General features: G+C 52.6%; 6 protein-coding genes across 6 annotated transcripts; 3 read left to right on the top strand and 3 right to left on the bottom strand.

The window, feature by feature from the left end:
• Positions 1–1,801: 1,801 nt before the first annotated feature.
• On the top strand, positions 1,802–4,531 carry AYO20_03548 (hypothetical protein; the record flags this gene model as incomplete). Its single annotated transcript, XM_022641850.1, has 11 exons — positions 1,802–1,935; positions 1,987–2,030; positions 2,083–2,151; positions 2,207–2,347; positions 2,419–2,515; positions 2,567–2,601; positions 2,653–2,940; positions 3,006–3,375; positions 3,443–3,847; positions 4,184–4,259; positions 4,400–4,531. 11 exons carry the CDS (start codon positions 1,802–1,804, stop codon positions 4,529–4,531), a joined length of 1,791 nt encoding a protein of 596 aa, XP_022502083.1.
• A 3,450-nt stretch (positions 4,532–7,981) lies between these two features.
• On the top strand, positions 7,982–9,784 carry AYO20_03547 (hypothetical protein; the record flags this gene model as incomplete). The annotated part of the gene is made up of 1 exon (XM_022641849.1): positions 7,982–9,784. The coding sequence occupies one exon, from the start codon at positions 7,982–7,984 to the stop codon at positions 9,782–9,784; it is 1,803 nt and encodes a 600-aa protein (XP_022502082.1).
• Positions 9,785–10,908: 1,124 nt separating this feature from the next.
• On the bottom strand, positions 10,909–12,395 carry AYO20_03546 (hypothetical protein; the record flags this gene model as incomplete). Its single annotated transcript, XM_022641848.1, has 2 exons — positions 10,909–11,720; positions 11,792–12,395. The coding sequence occupies 2 exons, from the start codon at positions 12,393–12,395 to the stop codon at positions 10,909–10,911; spliced, it is 1,416 nt and encodes a 471-aa protein (XP_022502081.1).
• A 626-nt stretch (positions 12,396–13,021) lies between these two features.
• Positions 13,022–14,396, top strand: AYO20_03545 (hypothetical protein; the record flags this gene model as incomplete). The annotated part of the gene is made up of 2 exons (XM_022641847.1): positions 13,022–14,339; positions 14,392–14,396. 2 exons carry the CDS (start codon positions 13,022–13,024, stop codon positions 14,394–14,396), a joined length of 1,323 nt encoding a protein of 440 aa, XP_022502080.1.
• A 1,223-nt stretch (positions 14,397–15,619) lies between these two features.
• Positions 15,620–16,501, bottom strand: AYO20_03544 (hypothetical protein; the record flags this gene model as incomplete). Its single annotated transcript, XM_022641846.1, has 1 exon — positions 15,620–16,501. The coding sequence occupies one exon, from the start codon at positions 16,499–16,501 to the stop codon at positions 15,620–15,622; it is 882 nt and encodes a 293-aa protein (XP_022502079.1).
• An 879-nt stretch (positions 16,502–17,380) lies between these two features.
• On the bottom strand, positions 17,381–18,133 carry AYO20_03543 (hypothetical protein; the record flags this gene model as incomplete). Its single annotated transcript, XM_022641845.1, has 1 exon — positions 17,381–18,133. One exon carries the CDS (start codon positions 18,131–18,133, stop codon positions 17,381–17,383), a length of 753 nt encoding a protein of 250 aa, XP_022502078.1.
• Between the last annotated feature and the right edge of the window lie 108 nt (positions 18,134–18,241).

Below are 18,241 nucleotides of genomic sequence, written 5' to 3'. Positions count from 1 at the left end.
AAGAGACGCACAGAAAATCAAAGTATGACGCACAACTTGCCGCCCTACAAATACTTGGTTCCTGGCGAGCCCTGCGATTGTCGAGTCATGCGAGACGGAGTAGGTCCAAACCCTAATCAGGAATAATTTGATGCCGCTCTAATATGTGCTTCTAGAGGTCAATCCTGGCGCATCTCCTAATGTTTTTTGACTCTTCCAAGTCTTCGACGGTCAGGTCATATCCAAACGATGCTTGGCCTTCACATCGAGGCCGCAGCAATGATTTGCCCGGCCTTCGGGCCTCCATCTACAGCTGCACCACTCAAATGCCCATCGAGAGGAACCACATCGCGTTATCTGTACAATCGTTAACCGATGGGATGTGTTTGGAGTAATGGACAGCTTCACGGAGAGAATAGGTCCACCTTGACTGCCATTGCATGTCTCATGAGCTTCAGCCATCCAACATCACGCTTAGGCCGTCAGCCTGCACTGCGCTTACAGCTAACACGCGTCGTCATCGCTGCCAAAGGCTTCCTGATTCCTGGTTCAAGAAGAGACGAGAGCGATCGAAATTTGGTATACCAGCCAGTGACAGTGGTTAACCAAATGCCGACCTCCATTATGCCGAGGCTTACGCCATTTCTGCTGCTGCGAAGCTTCTAGGCAGTCAGAAGCACGGTACACAGTCACAAGTGCAGCCGGGGTCTGTGAACACGCAGACAAGCGATCTCAACCCGGACACACTCAATAATCATCGAAGGCCTCAACTCTGCGGCCGACAACAATCTAGTGTTACTGCGACGTTGTTGTGAACTTGATGCTTGCACTCTCGTAGAAATGTCCGGGTCAGCGTTTCCAGCCTCTCCAGTTATTTGTGATGCACTTGATACGCGCTAAGACACCCTTGCTCAGCATTGATAAATGAAAAGCAAGCCAATAAGTATTGATGGTTGGCTAGGAGGACATCCGCATCTTAGACTGCCATGCAGAATGTAACCCTGGTATATGGCCAGGGATGAATCCCCCTCTCGCGTAGAATGCTTAGATATTCTAGAGCGCGCCACAACTCAATGAGCCGGTTGGCCGGTTGGCGGGGGATGAAGCATGTCGATGCTTCGGATAATATCGTCTCTGCTGGCTGCTCGTCCTGGGTCAACGAGATTTGCAATCGCGGAAAAAAGAGGTTCCGTGGCTGATATATAAGTAACTTACTCACCTCCTCTTACCAGTGGCTTTCGCCTCGTATTCACTGACGGCAATGTTTACGAGATCGTGCTTGGCCTTCTTGACGCACCTCTTACATTATATATTTGTATGGCCATGGGTATACGAGGTACAAATTCCAAGCCTCGAAGCCTCCACCGTCGGCTCGCAAATCCCACCACCGTGGAACCTCTATTTGCCGTATCAAAGCGGGGCATCCCCAGCATTTCCCAATACGGAAGGACGCTGGCGTTCGCCTCCAGATCCATGTGTTTTTACCCGGGGACCCCAAGATATTCTCAAACTGCGGGGTCTTATCAATTGTGGCTTTTGTTCAGGCTATAGTTTCTGCGAAGTCAAGCGGTAGACCACCCTTTCATGTGTGCACAGACAGGCAATACACCGACAACAATTTAACCGGTATGGTGTCGAGCAGATGGCGGTTCTATTGGCCATAGGCATACAGGGACGAAGCGTATATATATCGCTATGGATATTCGACATCGCTGGTCAGCTTCTCACTGTCCGCCGGCGCGTTTTGCTCCTCTCAGACCGTGTCTGCTCGCTTGTATTGTTACATTGAATCGCGAGCACAAGTATCTATACCTGTCCCAAGATGGCGACTACACAACAAGAAATGTCCAGGCTTATGGCCAACGTCACCCCATGGTACAGGGATCCTGGCCGGAGGAAGCTCTACAGCCTCCTGTTGATCGCACTTCTTTCAGCCGCGACCAATGGATACGATGGGTATGAGACAGATGTTGTGTGCTGCGACGTGGGCTAACGACATCTATCCAGCTCCTTGATGAATGGAGTGCAATCCATTACTTACTACGAGAACTGTACGGGATCTTGAATATCATACCTCGTGGCGGATTGTTGATGTCCATCCAGACTTCCACCATCCTCATGGCTCGACGCAGGGCCTGCTGAATGCTATACAGAGTGTAGGAGGGGTGGTCAGTAAGTGCATCTGCCCAGGACAGTCGATCCATGGGGACACTGACACTGTTCATAGGTCTGATTCTGGCACCGTACAGTGCCGATTATGGCGGGCGAAAATGGACGATTTTCGTCGGCTGCCTCATCGTGGTCGTCGCCGGTATCCTTCAGTGTTTCTCCGTGAATATCCATATGTTCACTGCTGCTCGTTTCCTAAGTAAGGAGCCTTCCCCGAGACGACCACTCTCTCTGCCCGGGTCAAACTCGACTAACTCCTTTCTCTGTCAGTTGGTCTTGGATCTGGCTTCTCTGGTCTGGCTTCACCGTTGCTCATCACCGAACTTGCCCACCCCTGTGAGCGAGGCAAGATCAGCGCCTTGTACAAGTACGTCTCGCCTCAACAGTTACGACTTCGTATGAGCTAACCATCTTGCAGCACTCAATACTACTTTGGTGCATTTCTTGGAGGCTGTGAGTTGAATGTGGCTCACTCCCGGAGATGCTATACTGACCTGTCTCCAGGGATCACCTTTGGCACTCTCTACATCAAGTCGAACTGGTCATGGAGACTTCCCAGCTTGCTCCAATCCGCACCTTCATTCGTCCAAGTGCTCCTCGTTATCTTGCTGCCAGAGTCTCCACGCTGGCTCATGTCTCGGGGCAAGGACGAAAAGGCCCTCGCCATCCTCGCAAAGTACCATGCCAATGGCGATCGGGACGATCCTCTAGTCCGCTTTGAATATGCTGAGATGAAGGCTTCGATCGGCCAGGGCGAACAAAAGGGTCGCTGGTCCGAGTTGTTCAGAACCCGTGAGTAATAACTGCTCCAGGGAATGAGACATGGCATTGCTCTGATACTTTTTTCTCTCCTGCAGGTGGCAACCGTTACCGCGTCTTCATCTGCCTCTGCTGCGGCGTCTTCTCTCAATTTTCCGGCACCAGCCTGACGGCATATTACCTACACAACATCCTTCAAAACATCGGAATCGACAGCCCAAACTACCAGAACATGCTCAACGGCTTCATCCTGATGGTCAACATGTTTGAAGCCTGGTTCTGGGCGTGCATGGTCGACCGGTTCGGCCGTCGGCCACTCTTCCTGATCGCCTCGAGCGGCATGTGCTGCACGTTTGCCATCTGGATTGCCTTGACGGCGTCCCAGCTCCAGCATCCGAAGCAAGTTGGATTCGGAAAGGGTGTCATCGCCATGATTTTCTTCCACAACTTCTTCTACAATTTTGCCTGGTAGGTTGCCCTTTTTTTTTGAGACAGTTTCTTCCTCGACCTTCACTGACTTACTGTGCCTCGTCAGGATCTCCCTCAACATCGGCTACCCTCTTGAAATCCTGAGCTTCAAGATCCGCGCCAACGGCCTGTTCATGCAGGGCCTCGCCACCAACATCTGCCTGGCCCTGTCTCAGTACATCATCCCCATCGGCATCGCCGCCGGCAGCTGGAAGTTCTACTTCTTTTTCGAGGGGTGGTTGATCATCCAGCTCGTCACCGTGTATTTCTTCTTCATTGAAACCCGCGGCGCCACCCTCGAGGAGATCAACCGGACCTTTGACGGCGCCGACGCCGTTGAGGAGATCAAGCAAAAGGCCACCGAGGCCATCGGGGTGGGGGACATTACCGAGATCGGCGCCTCCAGGAAGGGCGGGGACGATGGGTTCGGTGTCGAGGTCACTCATGTGGACGAGATTCACGAGAAGACAGGGTAAATACATAGGTCTTACCACATCAACGTATGCAAGGCAAGGGTCGGCTGTGAGGGAACGAATGAGCCGTCAGCACCTTTCGATCTTCTGGGGGGTCTCGAAGCCGGTAGTTTGTTCTGCCACCCACGGAGAACGGGGGAAATATCCCAGGGACATATTAGGCTATTTGCCCCTTTGATGGATTGGATCGATTTGTAGTTGCGAGTGGCTTAAGGAAACGGCCCTGTTTTTTGAGAAATGCTTACGACTCAATCGCCAGGGTCAACTGTTTGGTTGCACTCGTTTTTTGTGCGCATGTCAAACAGGAGTCGTTTCACTGGCTAGGACCTACCTAGTACAAGTCACGGATATGCCATCGCCACCACTGCCGCTGCCGCTGCCGAGGCCGAAGCCGAAGCCGAAGCGTGGGTTGTAAGACGCATCCAGTGTTTGGATTGTATGTGAGGTGCCAGCGCCCGGTGGAAGGGCTCAAAAGCACGCGCGATGTCATCTTCTGTTTTCGAGAAAAGTGACAGCGAAAAGTGGTGGTGGTGTACTGATGCTTTCAACAGCGGATCGAGGAGCTCGCGGAAGAGTTGCGGTCACGGCTCGATGACCTGGCTCTTCGCAGGCGATCTGGAAATACTGCACCAGCAAATTCGAACAATTTACCCAGGAGTAGAGATTTCATCCGCTCTGGATGATTTTTCTGGTGTTGGTGTTGGTGGGAAGAACTTGAGATGTGCTTCGTAGTAGTTTCGTAGTTGGGAAAAATAATTTAATTCCACAAATTTAATTATTTTCAGAACCTCCTCGAATACGAGGTAGACCTACCTCTATGATGCCTCACTACACCATGCTAGCTCACGCGCTCATCTGAGCAGGCAGGACGATGTGAGCTACTGGAGTACTAAGCGACACCGGCTTGTCCAGACAGTCGTGTAGAAGCTCGCATGGCCGCGGGGTTGTAGAGTAGATGAAACCCGTATAAAAAGTACGGTCGGCAGCCATATGTTACGTGCAAACCCCCTGGGGACTTTTGGTTATGTCCCATGCCGCATTGAATGTGCTGAGAGTACTCATACTGCTAGCCTCATCAGCCTCAATGGCTGGATTGCGTCGCTTGCATGGCCAGTTACATAGTGTGAGTGTGATGAATTTACTCGTTCCGCTTTCGGCTTTTTTTTGGGGGTTGAGACTCTATAGCACGATCTTCTACACATCCCTGCATACAAGGTATCACGTAAATTTCTGCCCATGACACACTAAAGTAAGAACAAACATGTGCGCCTACAAGTACATCGTGCGGATGAGACAGAAGAATGATTCAAGGATACTGCACAAGAGCACTTGGTAGGCTCTTCCGAATCGGGACAGAAATGCCCTCAGCCAATCAGCGTGGGCATTTCTCCTCAGCCTTGGCGAGGGATTTCCTATTTCGTCAAGAGCTTTTCTTTCCGAATGCGGAATTCAGTGAGTACAACGCAGCGAGGATGAGCATGTCTCAATATCTCATACATCGACTGGCAAATTGGCCTGGCCTGTTGACCTTCCGAGTTTTGGCCAAAACGTGTTCATATTATATGCCGCCCGCCGAGCAAGGAACATGAGCACCACAAACGATCCCTCGCTGTGTGCCCATACTCACGCTCGCAAAGCACAACCGCCCGCGCTCGACCTAATCTCTATCTTTCTAGAGTGAATATAATCCTCCTTTGCGACCTCCTTCAAAGGGAAACTGCCTCAGACTCTAATGGAAATGGCTGTCCAGCGCAAGATAGTCGCAATGTATCAGCCACGACAATTCATGGAAATTCACCCTCAGGTTCATGTCCATTGGCGCCGCGCGGATTCGCGATCCGCCCCAGATCGTCGTGGCTCTCGACCATGGCCTACCACAACAAGAGACATGCCAATCTCGGAAAGGACGGGAAAATTGAGGCGTTTGCAGGCAAGCGTGGCTTGAGATTCTACCCAGCTGGCGCTGGAATTGGCCACCAATCGTGCGAAGCCATTATGGCGGCGGGGATTTTTTGCGAGCGTGGCTAAGGAACTATCTTAAGCAGTCACGAGGATCGACATTCGGAAGACCAGACCGGTGGTCACCTTTCATGCAAGCGAGCCACTAACCACCACTCCGCTCCCTCCAATGGCGCAAACCCCATACGCTCTCCACGAGTTAGGAAAAAAGAAGCCGGCATATACGAACAATACTAAGGAGGCCAGCGGTGGCAATTTCTGTTGAGGCTTTTGCGGAAACTACATCTCCACGAGCTGGATGTGATTACTGTTCCAGATTGGCACAGACAGCAGGTCGCATCACATCACGACGTCCACGTTAACCATTCTGCCATTGAGGCTATGCTTTGAAGAAGCCAAACCCATCACCAATCATGAGGCTCAGACCCCGTCCTTCTCATTCTGCTACGACGCCGGCATATTCCCTGGACAATAAACAGAGACGCGAGAGACCCGCTCGAGAGCGACAACCTGATGGTCGAGCAGGATGGCTGTAGTCTATTCGCGAACGGTGGGAGATTACCAGTAACAACATGACACAACGCCCCGGAAAACCTATCAGATCGATAGGACCGCCACCATCAGGTCGACAAGTTGGCAAGACCGCGACCGTCGTGGTTAGTGCCGAAGATCACCATGGTTGTTGACAGATCGACTTCTTGAGACTGTCAGACTGGAATGACGGGTGTAACGGTCGTCGACGTGGTTTCGTTGCAAACACAGATGGACTTGGAGAAATCAGGACTCGCCGCTGTGTACATCAAGTCATGGATTGTTGAAAAAGTCAGGCCATGAATTGCACCTGGGGGTATCATGTGATCGGTGTCAACAACCACCAGGCAAAGGGAGATATGCTTCCACTCCGTACGTTCCCATTGTATGTACTCCCGCGGACACTGGAGTGAAATGGGGACGCATTTCGTCAAAATAAGGCGCCAAGATAAACGCGAGCAATCTCTTCCCGAACTCGAGGCGTGGCCCTCTTCCAGAACAACAAGACACGAGGCTGATACCCAGTATCTCTCCGAAAAGGCCCAGCGGGGTCAGTCGCAAATCACCTGTGTACTATGTATTGATTAATCTTATCAAGATGTAAAGTACCAGCCATAATCTGCGTCCACGTAGTGCGCCCTCGACTATTTTGACGAGCAGCTGAAAAGGATAAGATTGCTGCCCGTTGGGGATGGTTAAAGAGATCGCCGCTGTTTTAGGTGTGTCAAGGAAACACAACTAATGGGTGGAATAAATTCAGCCTCATTCTGCCTTGTCGAAATCCAAACAGACAGAGGCTTAGCGAGGGAAAGCGTTGTCGATCCTCGACTCGAAACGAGGCTCCTGGGTCAGTGAGGGACTAGTTAATGGCGAAACCCGGGATCGGATCAGTCTCGCCACACTCTTCTCATTTGTTCGTGCATACTATTTATTGCCACTGAGCTCGCAAACTTTTGCCGAAGGGAGGGGTGGAACAAAACACTTACTGCATGTGGGGTGACTTTACTCTCCCAGGTGTCTTTTTGACTGGGCGCGGATACACCATCCGGTGTGACATCTGAGTAGGGCATGTGTTGTTGTATCAGTCTAACTCAAGGTACCAGCAGACCGGGGGATTTCGTCCAACGGTACAAGCCGTGCCCCGGATCGGGGGCTCCCTATTTCGACGACCCCTGACCCGTTCTGTCGATCTTTGATTGTGGTGGAGATTATTTGGTGGCGAAACAGCCAATGGAGAGAAGGTATATGCTCCACAGTCTTGACACTATCTAATCTTGGTATGGGGGATAGGCGCTAGATCGTCAATACTAGACGTTACTATCCCGAACTCGGAACAGTTTAGCCTTGGCACTGACTTTAAAAGCTTATATCGATTCACCCAGTAGATTCTTGACCTCATCTGCTCAGCCTGTCCATCATAACAATCATGATGATCTACAATGTGTATTGATGGAAACAAACAACAAACAGCTTCATCGTAGTCGTTGGTATTGGGTCCACGACGTCAATGTTATGAGTCCCCAGGATGCTGTTGGTATATTAATGTCCAGAGCCCATGCCCAGGTAGGAACATTTCTTCTCTTCATCTCACCAACATACACTCTTTTGTATCTTTTCTTTCGAACAACACACGCCAGCTCACAATGGCGACTTGGGGATCTTCTCCGTCCACTCTTTTGATCACTCTCTTGTCCTTCCTCTCCTGCGTGTCTCTGACCATCGCCGTCCCAACTGATGTCTGCTCCAACAGCGTCTACACCGAACTAGCTGACTACTCCCCGGCCCAGGACTACTGTGCGGCCATCTATCCCCCCACATGTACCATCGAGGCTGCCAACCGCCGCAGGGCTTTCCCGTTCCGGGGCAATCGGGGCCAGCCTGCCTACTACTCCAACAACCGGGGTCAGCCTGCGCCTGTTTATGGCGGTAACCGCGGTCAGCCTGCGCCTGCGCCCGTCTATGGCGGTAATCGGGGCCAACCTGCGCCCGTCTATGGCGGTAACCGGGGTCAGCCTGCGCCTGCCTACGGCGGCAATCGGGGCCAACCTAGCTATCCCAACTATCCCAACTACCCCAACAACCCCAACAACCCCAACAACCCTGGCTATCCCAACCAGCCTTCGCCGACGCCTTCACCCGTCGACTATGACGCGCGACTATGGTCAGCTATCATGGCTGGTCCGGCGAGTGCCATCTCGACCTTCTGCTCGTGCATCCAGACACCGACGCCATGCGCAGTGACCTCGACCTCTTCTAGCACGGGTGGACCCATCCTTGGAACTACCACCAGCACTGATACTACTACCTCGTTCACTTCGGAGACGACGACGACTACCACCAGCGAGACCTCGACCTCGAGCCAGGACACCGGCCCGATTCTGAACACGAGCTCCACAAGCTCCACAACCAGCGAAGCCTCGACCTCGACTACTGCTACCAGCGAGACCTCAAGCACGAGCTCGAGCTCAGACACTGGCCCGATTTTGAATACAAGCTCGACTTCCAGCTCTGCTACAAGCTCGACCATGACCACGACTACTGCTGCTAGTGAGACCTCTAGCACGAGCGGATCCTCAAGCACAAGCTCGAGCTCGAGCTCGGACACCGGCCCAATCCTGAACACAAGCTCGACTTCCAGCTCTGCTACAAGCACGACCGCAACCTCGAGCACCAGCGAGACATCAAGCACAAGCTCCACTTTGAGCACCACCACGACCACGGGTGAAGCCACCAGCTCGACCTCTAGCTCCAGCGGCTCCTCAAGCACGAGCTCAAGCTCGAGCTCGGACACCGGCCCAATCCTGAACACGAGCTCGACCTCCAGCTCTACGTCCAGCTCCGATTCAAGCTCGACCACGACCACTGTTCCTACGACAACATCAACACTGATTACATCCACCACTTCGTCTGAAACTACGACCACCACGCCCGAGACTACGACCACCACTTCGTCTGACACGACGACAACCTCATCGGAGGCTACCACACCGAATGGGCCTCAGTCGACCACGTCTTCGTCTGCGACCTCCACCACGTCGTCCGAGACAACCAGCACCACGTCTGAGACCACAACCACCAGCGGCACCAGCACCCCCAGCACCACGACGACAACGACATCTTCCGCCCCTCCTGCCCCAACATGCAACACCCCAGGCGAATGCGGCCTCTTCGGCACCTGCGGCGGCAGCGAATCATGCTTCTGCTTCGGCACCATCTTGGGACTCTCGCTCTGCCTCGAAAACGTTGAATGCCCCTCGGCCGTCGGGTGTACCACTGACGACGACTGCCTCGGATCCATCTGTATTCTCGACAACAACTGCTGTGGTTTCTCGTACTGCGCCGTCGGCTGTGGCGGAGGCCTCGTGAAGCGGTCCGACGCGCTCTCGGGCAACGCTACCGAGGAGGCTGTGGGTGCGAGCCTTTGGGGCGCGGGCTGGCAGTACTAAATCATTGAACCCTGCCTCCCTTTCTCCCCCAACTTTTCACCCACCTGTCTAGGCACCTACCTATCTATGCATAGGTAGGTATCTAGATTCCTCAGGGATGAACTCATAGGTTATGGGATATCATATCACATCTCGACTTCGACGTCGATTCGAATCGAGGTTTTATCACGGACGGACAGGCGGACAGACGGACAGACGGACAGACGACGATATCAGACGGCAGCGCGCGATGGATAATCTGGGCTAATATGTATGTACATCCATACGCTACACGACGGCGGCGGCGGCGGCGACAAGGGGGTGTTTTTTTTGGTTCTTCATTTTTCCAATTACTTTTTCCCTACTTCTCTCTTTTTGGTGCACGGCGTGGGTGGGGTTGAAGGAAATGAATGGGTTTTACGAAATTAACCCGGTCACAAAGAGATTCAGTACATCATACCATCTATACCATCCCCATACCGTACCCTACCATGTACGCCATATATGTCTTACACGGGGTACCGGGTATTTGGGATTGGAAGGATGTTTTATTCTTAATCAAATATATATATCGTTTTATCATTCACACTCTTATTTTTCTCCTAGGGATTAACATTCGTCGTAGTTTCATGGGCAGTAGTTTCGTAGTTTCATGGCACGACAACAACAACAAGAAGAAGAAGAAGACCATTATCAGAACGTGTTACTCTCTCCCTTTCACCCGGGGTTCCTTAATAAAATGTGCTCGTTTACCAGAATATAAACCCTCTGAGAAGGTATTGAGCGCAGTTTGAAACCAGCCTCAGACACGCGTACACCCCCTCCCAAGTTAAACAACTATGCCCCAAACCAGTGAGTCATCTCGTCAAAGAAAGTATCCCAGAGTTTAGGACGAGCCAATTGTCAGAAAGTCTCGGCTTAAGTGTAGTGACGAGATTAGGATTCCTGCGTATATATCACTGGATGGCCGCGAGATAGTCTCGTTAGACATGCACTCCTCCACAAGACGGGCGCCAGAGATCTGGCTTGACGAGCATGGGCGATAACATTAGGCCTCGGCCTGGCCTTCCCGTGACATATATATCTAGGTCCTGTCGTCTTGAATAAGAGCCTTAGACCAAGAGGATCGAAAAGTTAGAGATAAACTAGAACTCTGCCAGTAGTGAGAAAGCGCCAATGGCGACGCAAAGCGGGACAGCAACAGCAAAATATAGCCAAAACCTCGACTGACCCGGGGCAAAGTCATCAGTCATGCTGAACAAGCTCGCAACCCACGACAGGGGCACAAAAATAAGGGCGATGATGGTCAGCCGTCTCACATTGACGGCCTCGGCGATCGACCGACGGGAGTCGATGAGCTGGAACATTGATGTCACCACCGAGACCATACGCTCCATCGACTGGCCATACACTTCGATTTTGGTGGACAGGTGGTCCAAGTCGTTCAAGATCAAATCCCACGGACCGCGCTCCTCCTCGGCCTTGCTCTGAGCCAAACAACAAGCGACGAACTGTCTCGTGGATTGGATCTTGAACTGCGACTGGATGGCGCGGTGGCGCCATTTCTGGAGTTCAATCATGTCGTCTCTCTCGCCGCGAAGTACCAACTCGATGTCTTTGAAAGAGTATTCGTAGTGCGCCAGATACCGAGCCATGACCTGGCTATATAGCATCCATTCGCCAACCACTATTCTCAGCGGGTAGTATGCCAGATCCAGAACGCTGGGTTTGGCGTGCTTGGAAGTCGGCAGACTCTGGACAAAGCAGTCCCGGAGTATTTGGACCAAGGACATGGAGGCAGAAGGAGGATCAAGTTGATGTCTCTGAGATTGAAAGGCAGAAAACAGGATCGGCGTCCGAAAGTCTTCGGTGCCATTATGAAGAGGGAATCTGCGGATATGGCACGAAGTGTCGCCGCACGAGATGTTAGAGGTTGTCGAGTCAACGAGGATCAATGCTTGTGACGAATCTCGGTCAGATGCTTGACTCTATTTGCTTCTGGGGAGGAAGGAAGTCTCGAAAACTTACCGATCCAAGACTGACCAAATGGTTTCAGCAAAACTGAACAACAGCTCCGAGCGATGCCCAACTGGCGTCCAGAGAGTGGCGGTAAGCGCCTGACGGTACGGTGCACATTTGCCGCAGTGTTGAAGATCCACGTAGAATTTCGAAACCCCTCCTCGGCACCGAGGTCAACAATCTGCTGGAAATGGATGTTGACCCTGTCTGCTTGAGATGCAATCTGAGATGGAGCTAGAGCAACTGAGGGAGGAGCCGGGGACTTCTCGATTTGGGCGTAATTCGTCACGACGTGGTCGGCAAAGAATATTGGGTCGATGTCGAGGGCTGTCCCTAGTATCTCCACGATTAAAGGGTGAAGATCTTCAATGAGAATGATACGCCCCGGACCGGCGCTGAACGGCGTGGCAAGGATGGAGCGGAGTTCGTCCAGATACACTTGATCGAAGCTCTGGGACCCCGTCGAAACCTCGGAAGCGCAGCCCGATAAGTAAATTCGACAGGAATCTTGTTGCAAGTCGCGATTCTCTAAAAATTGTGAGAGCCCAGCCACACACGGATTGCTCTGTTGCCGAAACCTCACAAATTCTCGATACGTGGCAGCGGTCTCCATTTAGCTTGATGATTCTCACTCGTGGCCGGCGCTGGCAATCAGGCCCAGAGCCGCAATACGGTTTGTCATGTTAACATGGGTACGTATGTCGCGGTGGCGTCACAAATTTGCATTCACCCCCTGGCCTGGTGGAGGCGGAGCTTCTGCAGGACGACGAAAAGGGATATTGTTGCCAGCGTCGTGCAATCATGATAGGACACATGGCGGCTGAATAATCGCAGATTGGAATGGTGCCCAAGGTGCCCAAGGTGCCCAGAGGCTCAACACCATGGTACTAACAACAGTTATCGCCAATGGTAACGCACGCCTTCATGCTTCTCTGATGTCAAAAAGGACTAATTAGCGAATACGTAGGCATGCGCCCAAAGGTTGGGGCGAACCCCTTAAGCTGGATGACAGGTTCGTTACAAAGAAATTCCGCTGGCATTCGAAGCCAGGGTGGAAACAAGTTTGGGGCCCATGTTCGTATAGTATATAATAAATCTGTCGAGGCGGCCCCCCAAATGAGTTCTTGATCCCTTTTGCCGCAAATTTCGAGCGTCGTCAGCCTAGAAGCCCGCTGTCTGACTACGTCCATAAGCTCTCTCGCCCACAAAACACCTTAGATCTCCAACAATATCTTCGATATGGAGTCACGCGCAGTCGAAACAGAGACAGGAGCGCAGCTGGCCGATCAAACAGAAGGTCCTGTGATCAACCAGTTTCTAGAAGAGTACAAGAGGAGTGGATACTTGGCCTACGGAAAGCTGACCCGACTCGCCAAAACAATCGTGGGGGATGAGCTGAGTCGGCGCAATATTAAGCATGAGCTCTACGACCGGGGGAGAGGGGGCTGGGATGGAGGAGGGGCAAAGACACCAAATTCAGCCAGACGAACTATCCTCCGACGGCAGGCTGAGCGCACCCAGAGGTACGAGAAAGTCGAGGAAATCGAGAAGGATATGCACGATCTCGCCGGTATTCGGATTGCACTTTACTATCCCAACGATTTTTCAAAAGTCGAAGGGATGATCACCGAGCGGTTTGAAGAAGTGAAGGCGGTCCAGGACTGGCCGGACTCGGAATTTGGACCACATCGCTATCCGAGTCTTGACGCAGAACCTTCTGCACGCACCGACATCTCTGGACGCAGAAGCAGGTTCCTAGGATACTTTGCTCGTCATTACCGAGTTCAGCTGAAGCCGAAAGATGATGATGGCCAATCGGCATTGAAAGATAGGGTCCTGGAGATTCAGCTCATGTCGCTGCTAATGCATACCTGGTCGAAGATGCACCACGAACTGATCTACAAGCCGCAGGAAGGACTCCCGGAAGTCGACGAAGATGACGAGCGCCTTGTCGATGTATCCAATGGAATCATCATTGCGGGAGAGCAGCTCTTACGGCACATCCAGATCAGCCTCGACAGGAAGAAGGCGCGGGGATCTCTCCCATTCAAGAATGAGGAAGATTTCCTAAGCTACCTGCGGGAACAGCGTTGGAAAGCAGGGGCCCGCTCAAGTGAGCAGTACCTCATGGCGCGCAGTGGTTATAACATGGACGGGATTCTCTATCGCTCACTTCGTGCGTATGGACTAAATACCCGCGAGAAGATCGATTGGCTACTTGAAAAGGTTGACAGACCCACTCATGAAAGCGAATTTCTCCTTATCACCTTGGCCAACTCGGAATGGTTTAGAGACCGCGAAGCCTCGACGCTGCGGCTTCCGAAGTCGGACAGACGCAATCCGTCCCGGCCTTACGAAGCGCTCAACCGAGATGAAGCGACACGACTAGTGCGCTACTATGCATGGCTCATCAGTAGTGCCTTGAGGTGGCAGGAGGTCCCGGAAATGGCCTTCCGTGGATATGCGCCATACAACGACAACCTCCCTTCTGGGGAGGATTTCCTCCAGATCCTCCATCCGAAGAGCCAGGGACTACTCAAGGCAGACACTGTTGCATGTTTGCTCGACTTTTGCGAGGATCTGTTATTTTCGAGTGAAGATGAGTGGAGGTTGAGTCTCGCTTTGTCCAGGCTGACGTGGTATATTATCCCGCCTGGGCTTGAAAAGAACGAAGACCGGCCCAGCACATCCAATACTCGGGATGAGAGCGAGTTCATCATATGTCCCAAGTATTTCGTCGATATACTTGATCGAATGACACATGATCCAACGACACATGATCCAACGACACATGATCCAACGACACATGATCCAACGACACATGATCCAACGACACATGATCCAACGACACATGATCCAACGATACAGGATTTAACGACACATGATCCAACGACACATGATCCAACGACACATGATCCAACGACACATGATCCAACGATACAGGATTTAACGACACATGATCTAACGACATATGATCTAACGATACATAATCCAACATATGATCTAACGATACATAATATAACGATACAAAATCTAACGATAGAGGATCTAACGACATATGAGCTAACGATGGGTAGACCAACGATAAAAAATCTAGCGATACATGATCCAACGACATATGAGCTAAGGATGCGTAGACCAACGATACAAAATCTAACGATACATGATCCAAGGACACATGATCCAACGATACGTGGTCGAACAATATTTGATCGAACGAAACCCCATGCGCTTGAGACTGTGCTTTTGCCACTAAACAGCGTCGAAATGGAGGCTGGAGAATGCAAGTGGAGAGAATATGAGCCGCAGGGGAAGGCACAGCGCGCTAGCATCGTAGGCTTGGAACGCGTGAGGGACTACCTGGACCGTCCTAATGTTATGTGAGATGCTCAACGAGGCTGCCTTTAGACAACACGGCAACCTCACTATCGGTCTAAACCGACTTTCAGCCTTAGGTAGCCTCGTGGGTGGGTTGGATTGACACGTCAGTACGGTCTCAATTTGCTGCCATGTCAGTGGATTTTCAAGGCGTCCTGGAGGTGTTCCTTTCCTCCATGTCGACGGCAGCAGTGACTAGACGAGTTTTGGCAGAATTCAATAACAAAATAACAAATTTGACAGCAAGATAGGACAATGCAAGACCTCTCTCCATACTGCTGCTCAGTTCAACATGAGAGCCGTAGATTCTGGGTGGTCTAGGGAGACACCTGACTCTATGCTTTACTGAGGCCTCCGTAGCACACCAGACTATTTCAATTTGGGAGGAGCGGTCGATAAGAGAGTCAGTGGTCGATCAAGCCATTAAACGACCGAGATATACAAAGGCTACATCATGAATCACTCCAGCACCACGTTATTGGCGTACAAGCTATCATTCTCAACCTCCTTCAACCACAGCCCCCACGGCCGGTCCGAGGTCGCGCCGATCGAAACCTCGCAGTCCCGCGCTTGCTGGGCGGTCAGGGGTTCAAAGGCACTTGTCTCACCATCGTCGTCGTGGCTATCGCCAGAACCGCCGCCGGTCCACGCTCTGGCCTCGTCGCCCGGCAGGCCGGCAAAGGCGCCTCGGAGCAGCGTCGCCGTCGTCTGCGCCTTGGCGTTGGACTGCGTGAAGATGGCTTGGAAGACGGCCGTCTGGATGTCGGCCGCGGCGGTGGTGAAGCCGTGGCGCCGCATCAGCACGACGTTGTAATCGGGCGTGGTGGCGGACACGTTGGTGGCGGAGACAAACGTCCTGGCCAGATCTTGGCCGAGCTTCGGCGTGCGGATCAACAGGTCGTGCGGCTCGGTGGCGTTGTAGGACTCCTCGACGTCGTACAGTGGGGCGGGCCCGGGTCCGAGGAAGCCCGCCATGTGGTACACGGCGCGCAGCGGAACTCCGGCGATGGCGTACGGCAGCACGTCCTCGCTGTGGCTGTGGACCACGCACCCAACGTCCGGAAACCGTCTGTACATCTCCCCGTGGATGTACCGCTCGATGTAGCCCCTGGGCGCGTCCGGGTCGACGGCCATCGAGTCGTTCACGCGATACTGCACGAGGTCGCTGGCGTTGCTGACCAGCGCGGGCGCCATGTTGGCAGACATGAGATACGTCGACGCGTCGAGCGGGTGCCGCGCCGAAATGTGCCCGTAGGCGTCGAGCACCGACGTGAAATGCAAGATGTGGTTCGCGGAGATGAGATCGCGCTGGATCTGGTCGACGACATAGTAACTTGTCATTCGTTCATTCATTCAAATGTCTAGATTACTTGAGGCAGCCACAACGATTCTGCCAATGATTACTTACTTGTGTGAGGTTCACCATCTTGGGGCACTTGTCTTGAGTTTTAGGAAGAGGAGACACTGAAGACCCTGCTTGTTATGCTGCTCGGAGACGAGGTAGAAAAGCAAAAAGCTCCGACGTCCAAATCCGACACAGGCAGGGGAGGAGAAATGGTCCAGGTTTTAACAAACATACAGCTTCGCTCTATTCGTCCCCGCATCTTCCTTGGTCCCTCTCCCTCTCCATTCGCCAACATGGACATATTTGGGAAATGATATGCTGACCACGCACAATGTCACTGCTTGGCGGTGTGACGCGGGTGGCTTCCTCGGCAAGTGCTCTGGGGTATAGCCTGGCCAAGGCTGGCAGGCATCGGCAAATGTTGTACCCTGCGCCAAAGTCCGAACACATTCCCTTCGTTCTGAAGATGATATTTGCAAAGGTTGAGCGTCGAATGTACCTTCACGTCACCGCTAAGTGGCGATTGTTCTTGAACGTGTGCGGTTGCGGTTGTCTGTTGGATGATGAAATGCAACAAACATGTCGCAGAAGCTCGACACAAAGGTTTTGAAGGTCTGTGCCCGATAACAGCCAGCAATAAGGGGGTAGCATCCACAAACTCGACCGTGGGATAGTCATGCCATGATACTTCCCTGGATAACCCAAGACGACGCCAAGTCGACATTTAGGTTGGGCCTCTCGGTGACGAAAGGTGTGATATCCAGTAGTTCGCAGGTGCGCAGGAGTACAAGAGTGCATCTTGTGAGTGCATCCTGAGCCAACCCAGATGCAAATTGGTGAGAACCTGGTCAAGTCGCAGCACGGTCCAGCCAGCCTCACGAAATCTTGGTGTCGTCAACCTCCATAGCCCCGAGTTCCCGCACCGTCGACGTGCTCTTGTCAAATACTGCCCTTAACCCGATTCTGAACTCCGACATGCGCACACCCAGAATCTTCAAGATGGACGTCTGTCGTGAGTCGAGCGTATCTCCCTCCTTGCAGACAAGGTACCCCTCTTCCTCGTCCATCGACCCGTCCGGGTGCTCTTCCAACACGACCTTGCCCTTGACGAGACGAGTGGGTATCCCTAGTTTTCGAAGCGTCGGTTCGATCTGGACGGGGAGGGGATCATCCTCACCGCCTTCGACGCCATACTGAGTATGAATCTCCCCCGGAGGTATCCTAACGTCCCGGGTGGCGACGTTGCCACTCCTGGCAAAGTCCTGATTCAACCAATCTGCAAAGTATTCTTCAATCTTCTCGGGTTCTTGGTCTGTGAAAAGCAGCCCGACCTCGCCCTTCACATACGGAGCCAGGGCACGGACCCCGGGTACGCACTCGGTCTCCTCCGTCTGTCCCAGTCCCACCATCAAGACTTTAGTCTTGCCCATCATGATCCTCGAGTCACCAAAGTCCGCTCTGACCTGCTTGAGGAAGTTGTTGCGGGTGTTTTGGACGTCAAACACCCAGATGTACGAGTACTTTTCGGCGGCGTCTTGCACATTTGCAGCGAGGCGGCGGACCAGCTCTTTTCTGTTTTTCCGCACCTTGGACGTCGGGACGACTCTATTGCGCTTCGACGGAGGCATGGCGGAGGTTATGGAATCGACAGGCCCGTGAGAGAGGGTTAGAACTGGAGAGATATTGCTGGTGCGGTGGACCGACGTCTGAGTTTCCACTGCGCTGGGAAAAAAACA

Source organism: Fonsecaea nubica, assembly GCF_001646965.1.
Source record: "Fonsecaea nubica strain CBS 269.64 chromosome Unknown Scaff17, whole genome shotgun sequence".
NCBI lineage: Eukaryota > Fungi > Ascomycota > Eurotiomycetes > Chaetothyriales > Herpotrichiellaceae > Fonsecaea > Fonsecaea nubica.
The sequence above is the reverse complement of the archived record's forward strand: the minus strand, read 5'-3'. Positions and strand labels throughout refer to the sequence as shown.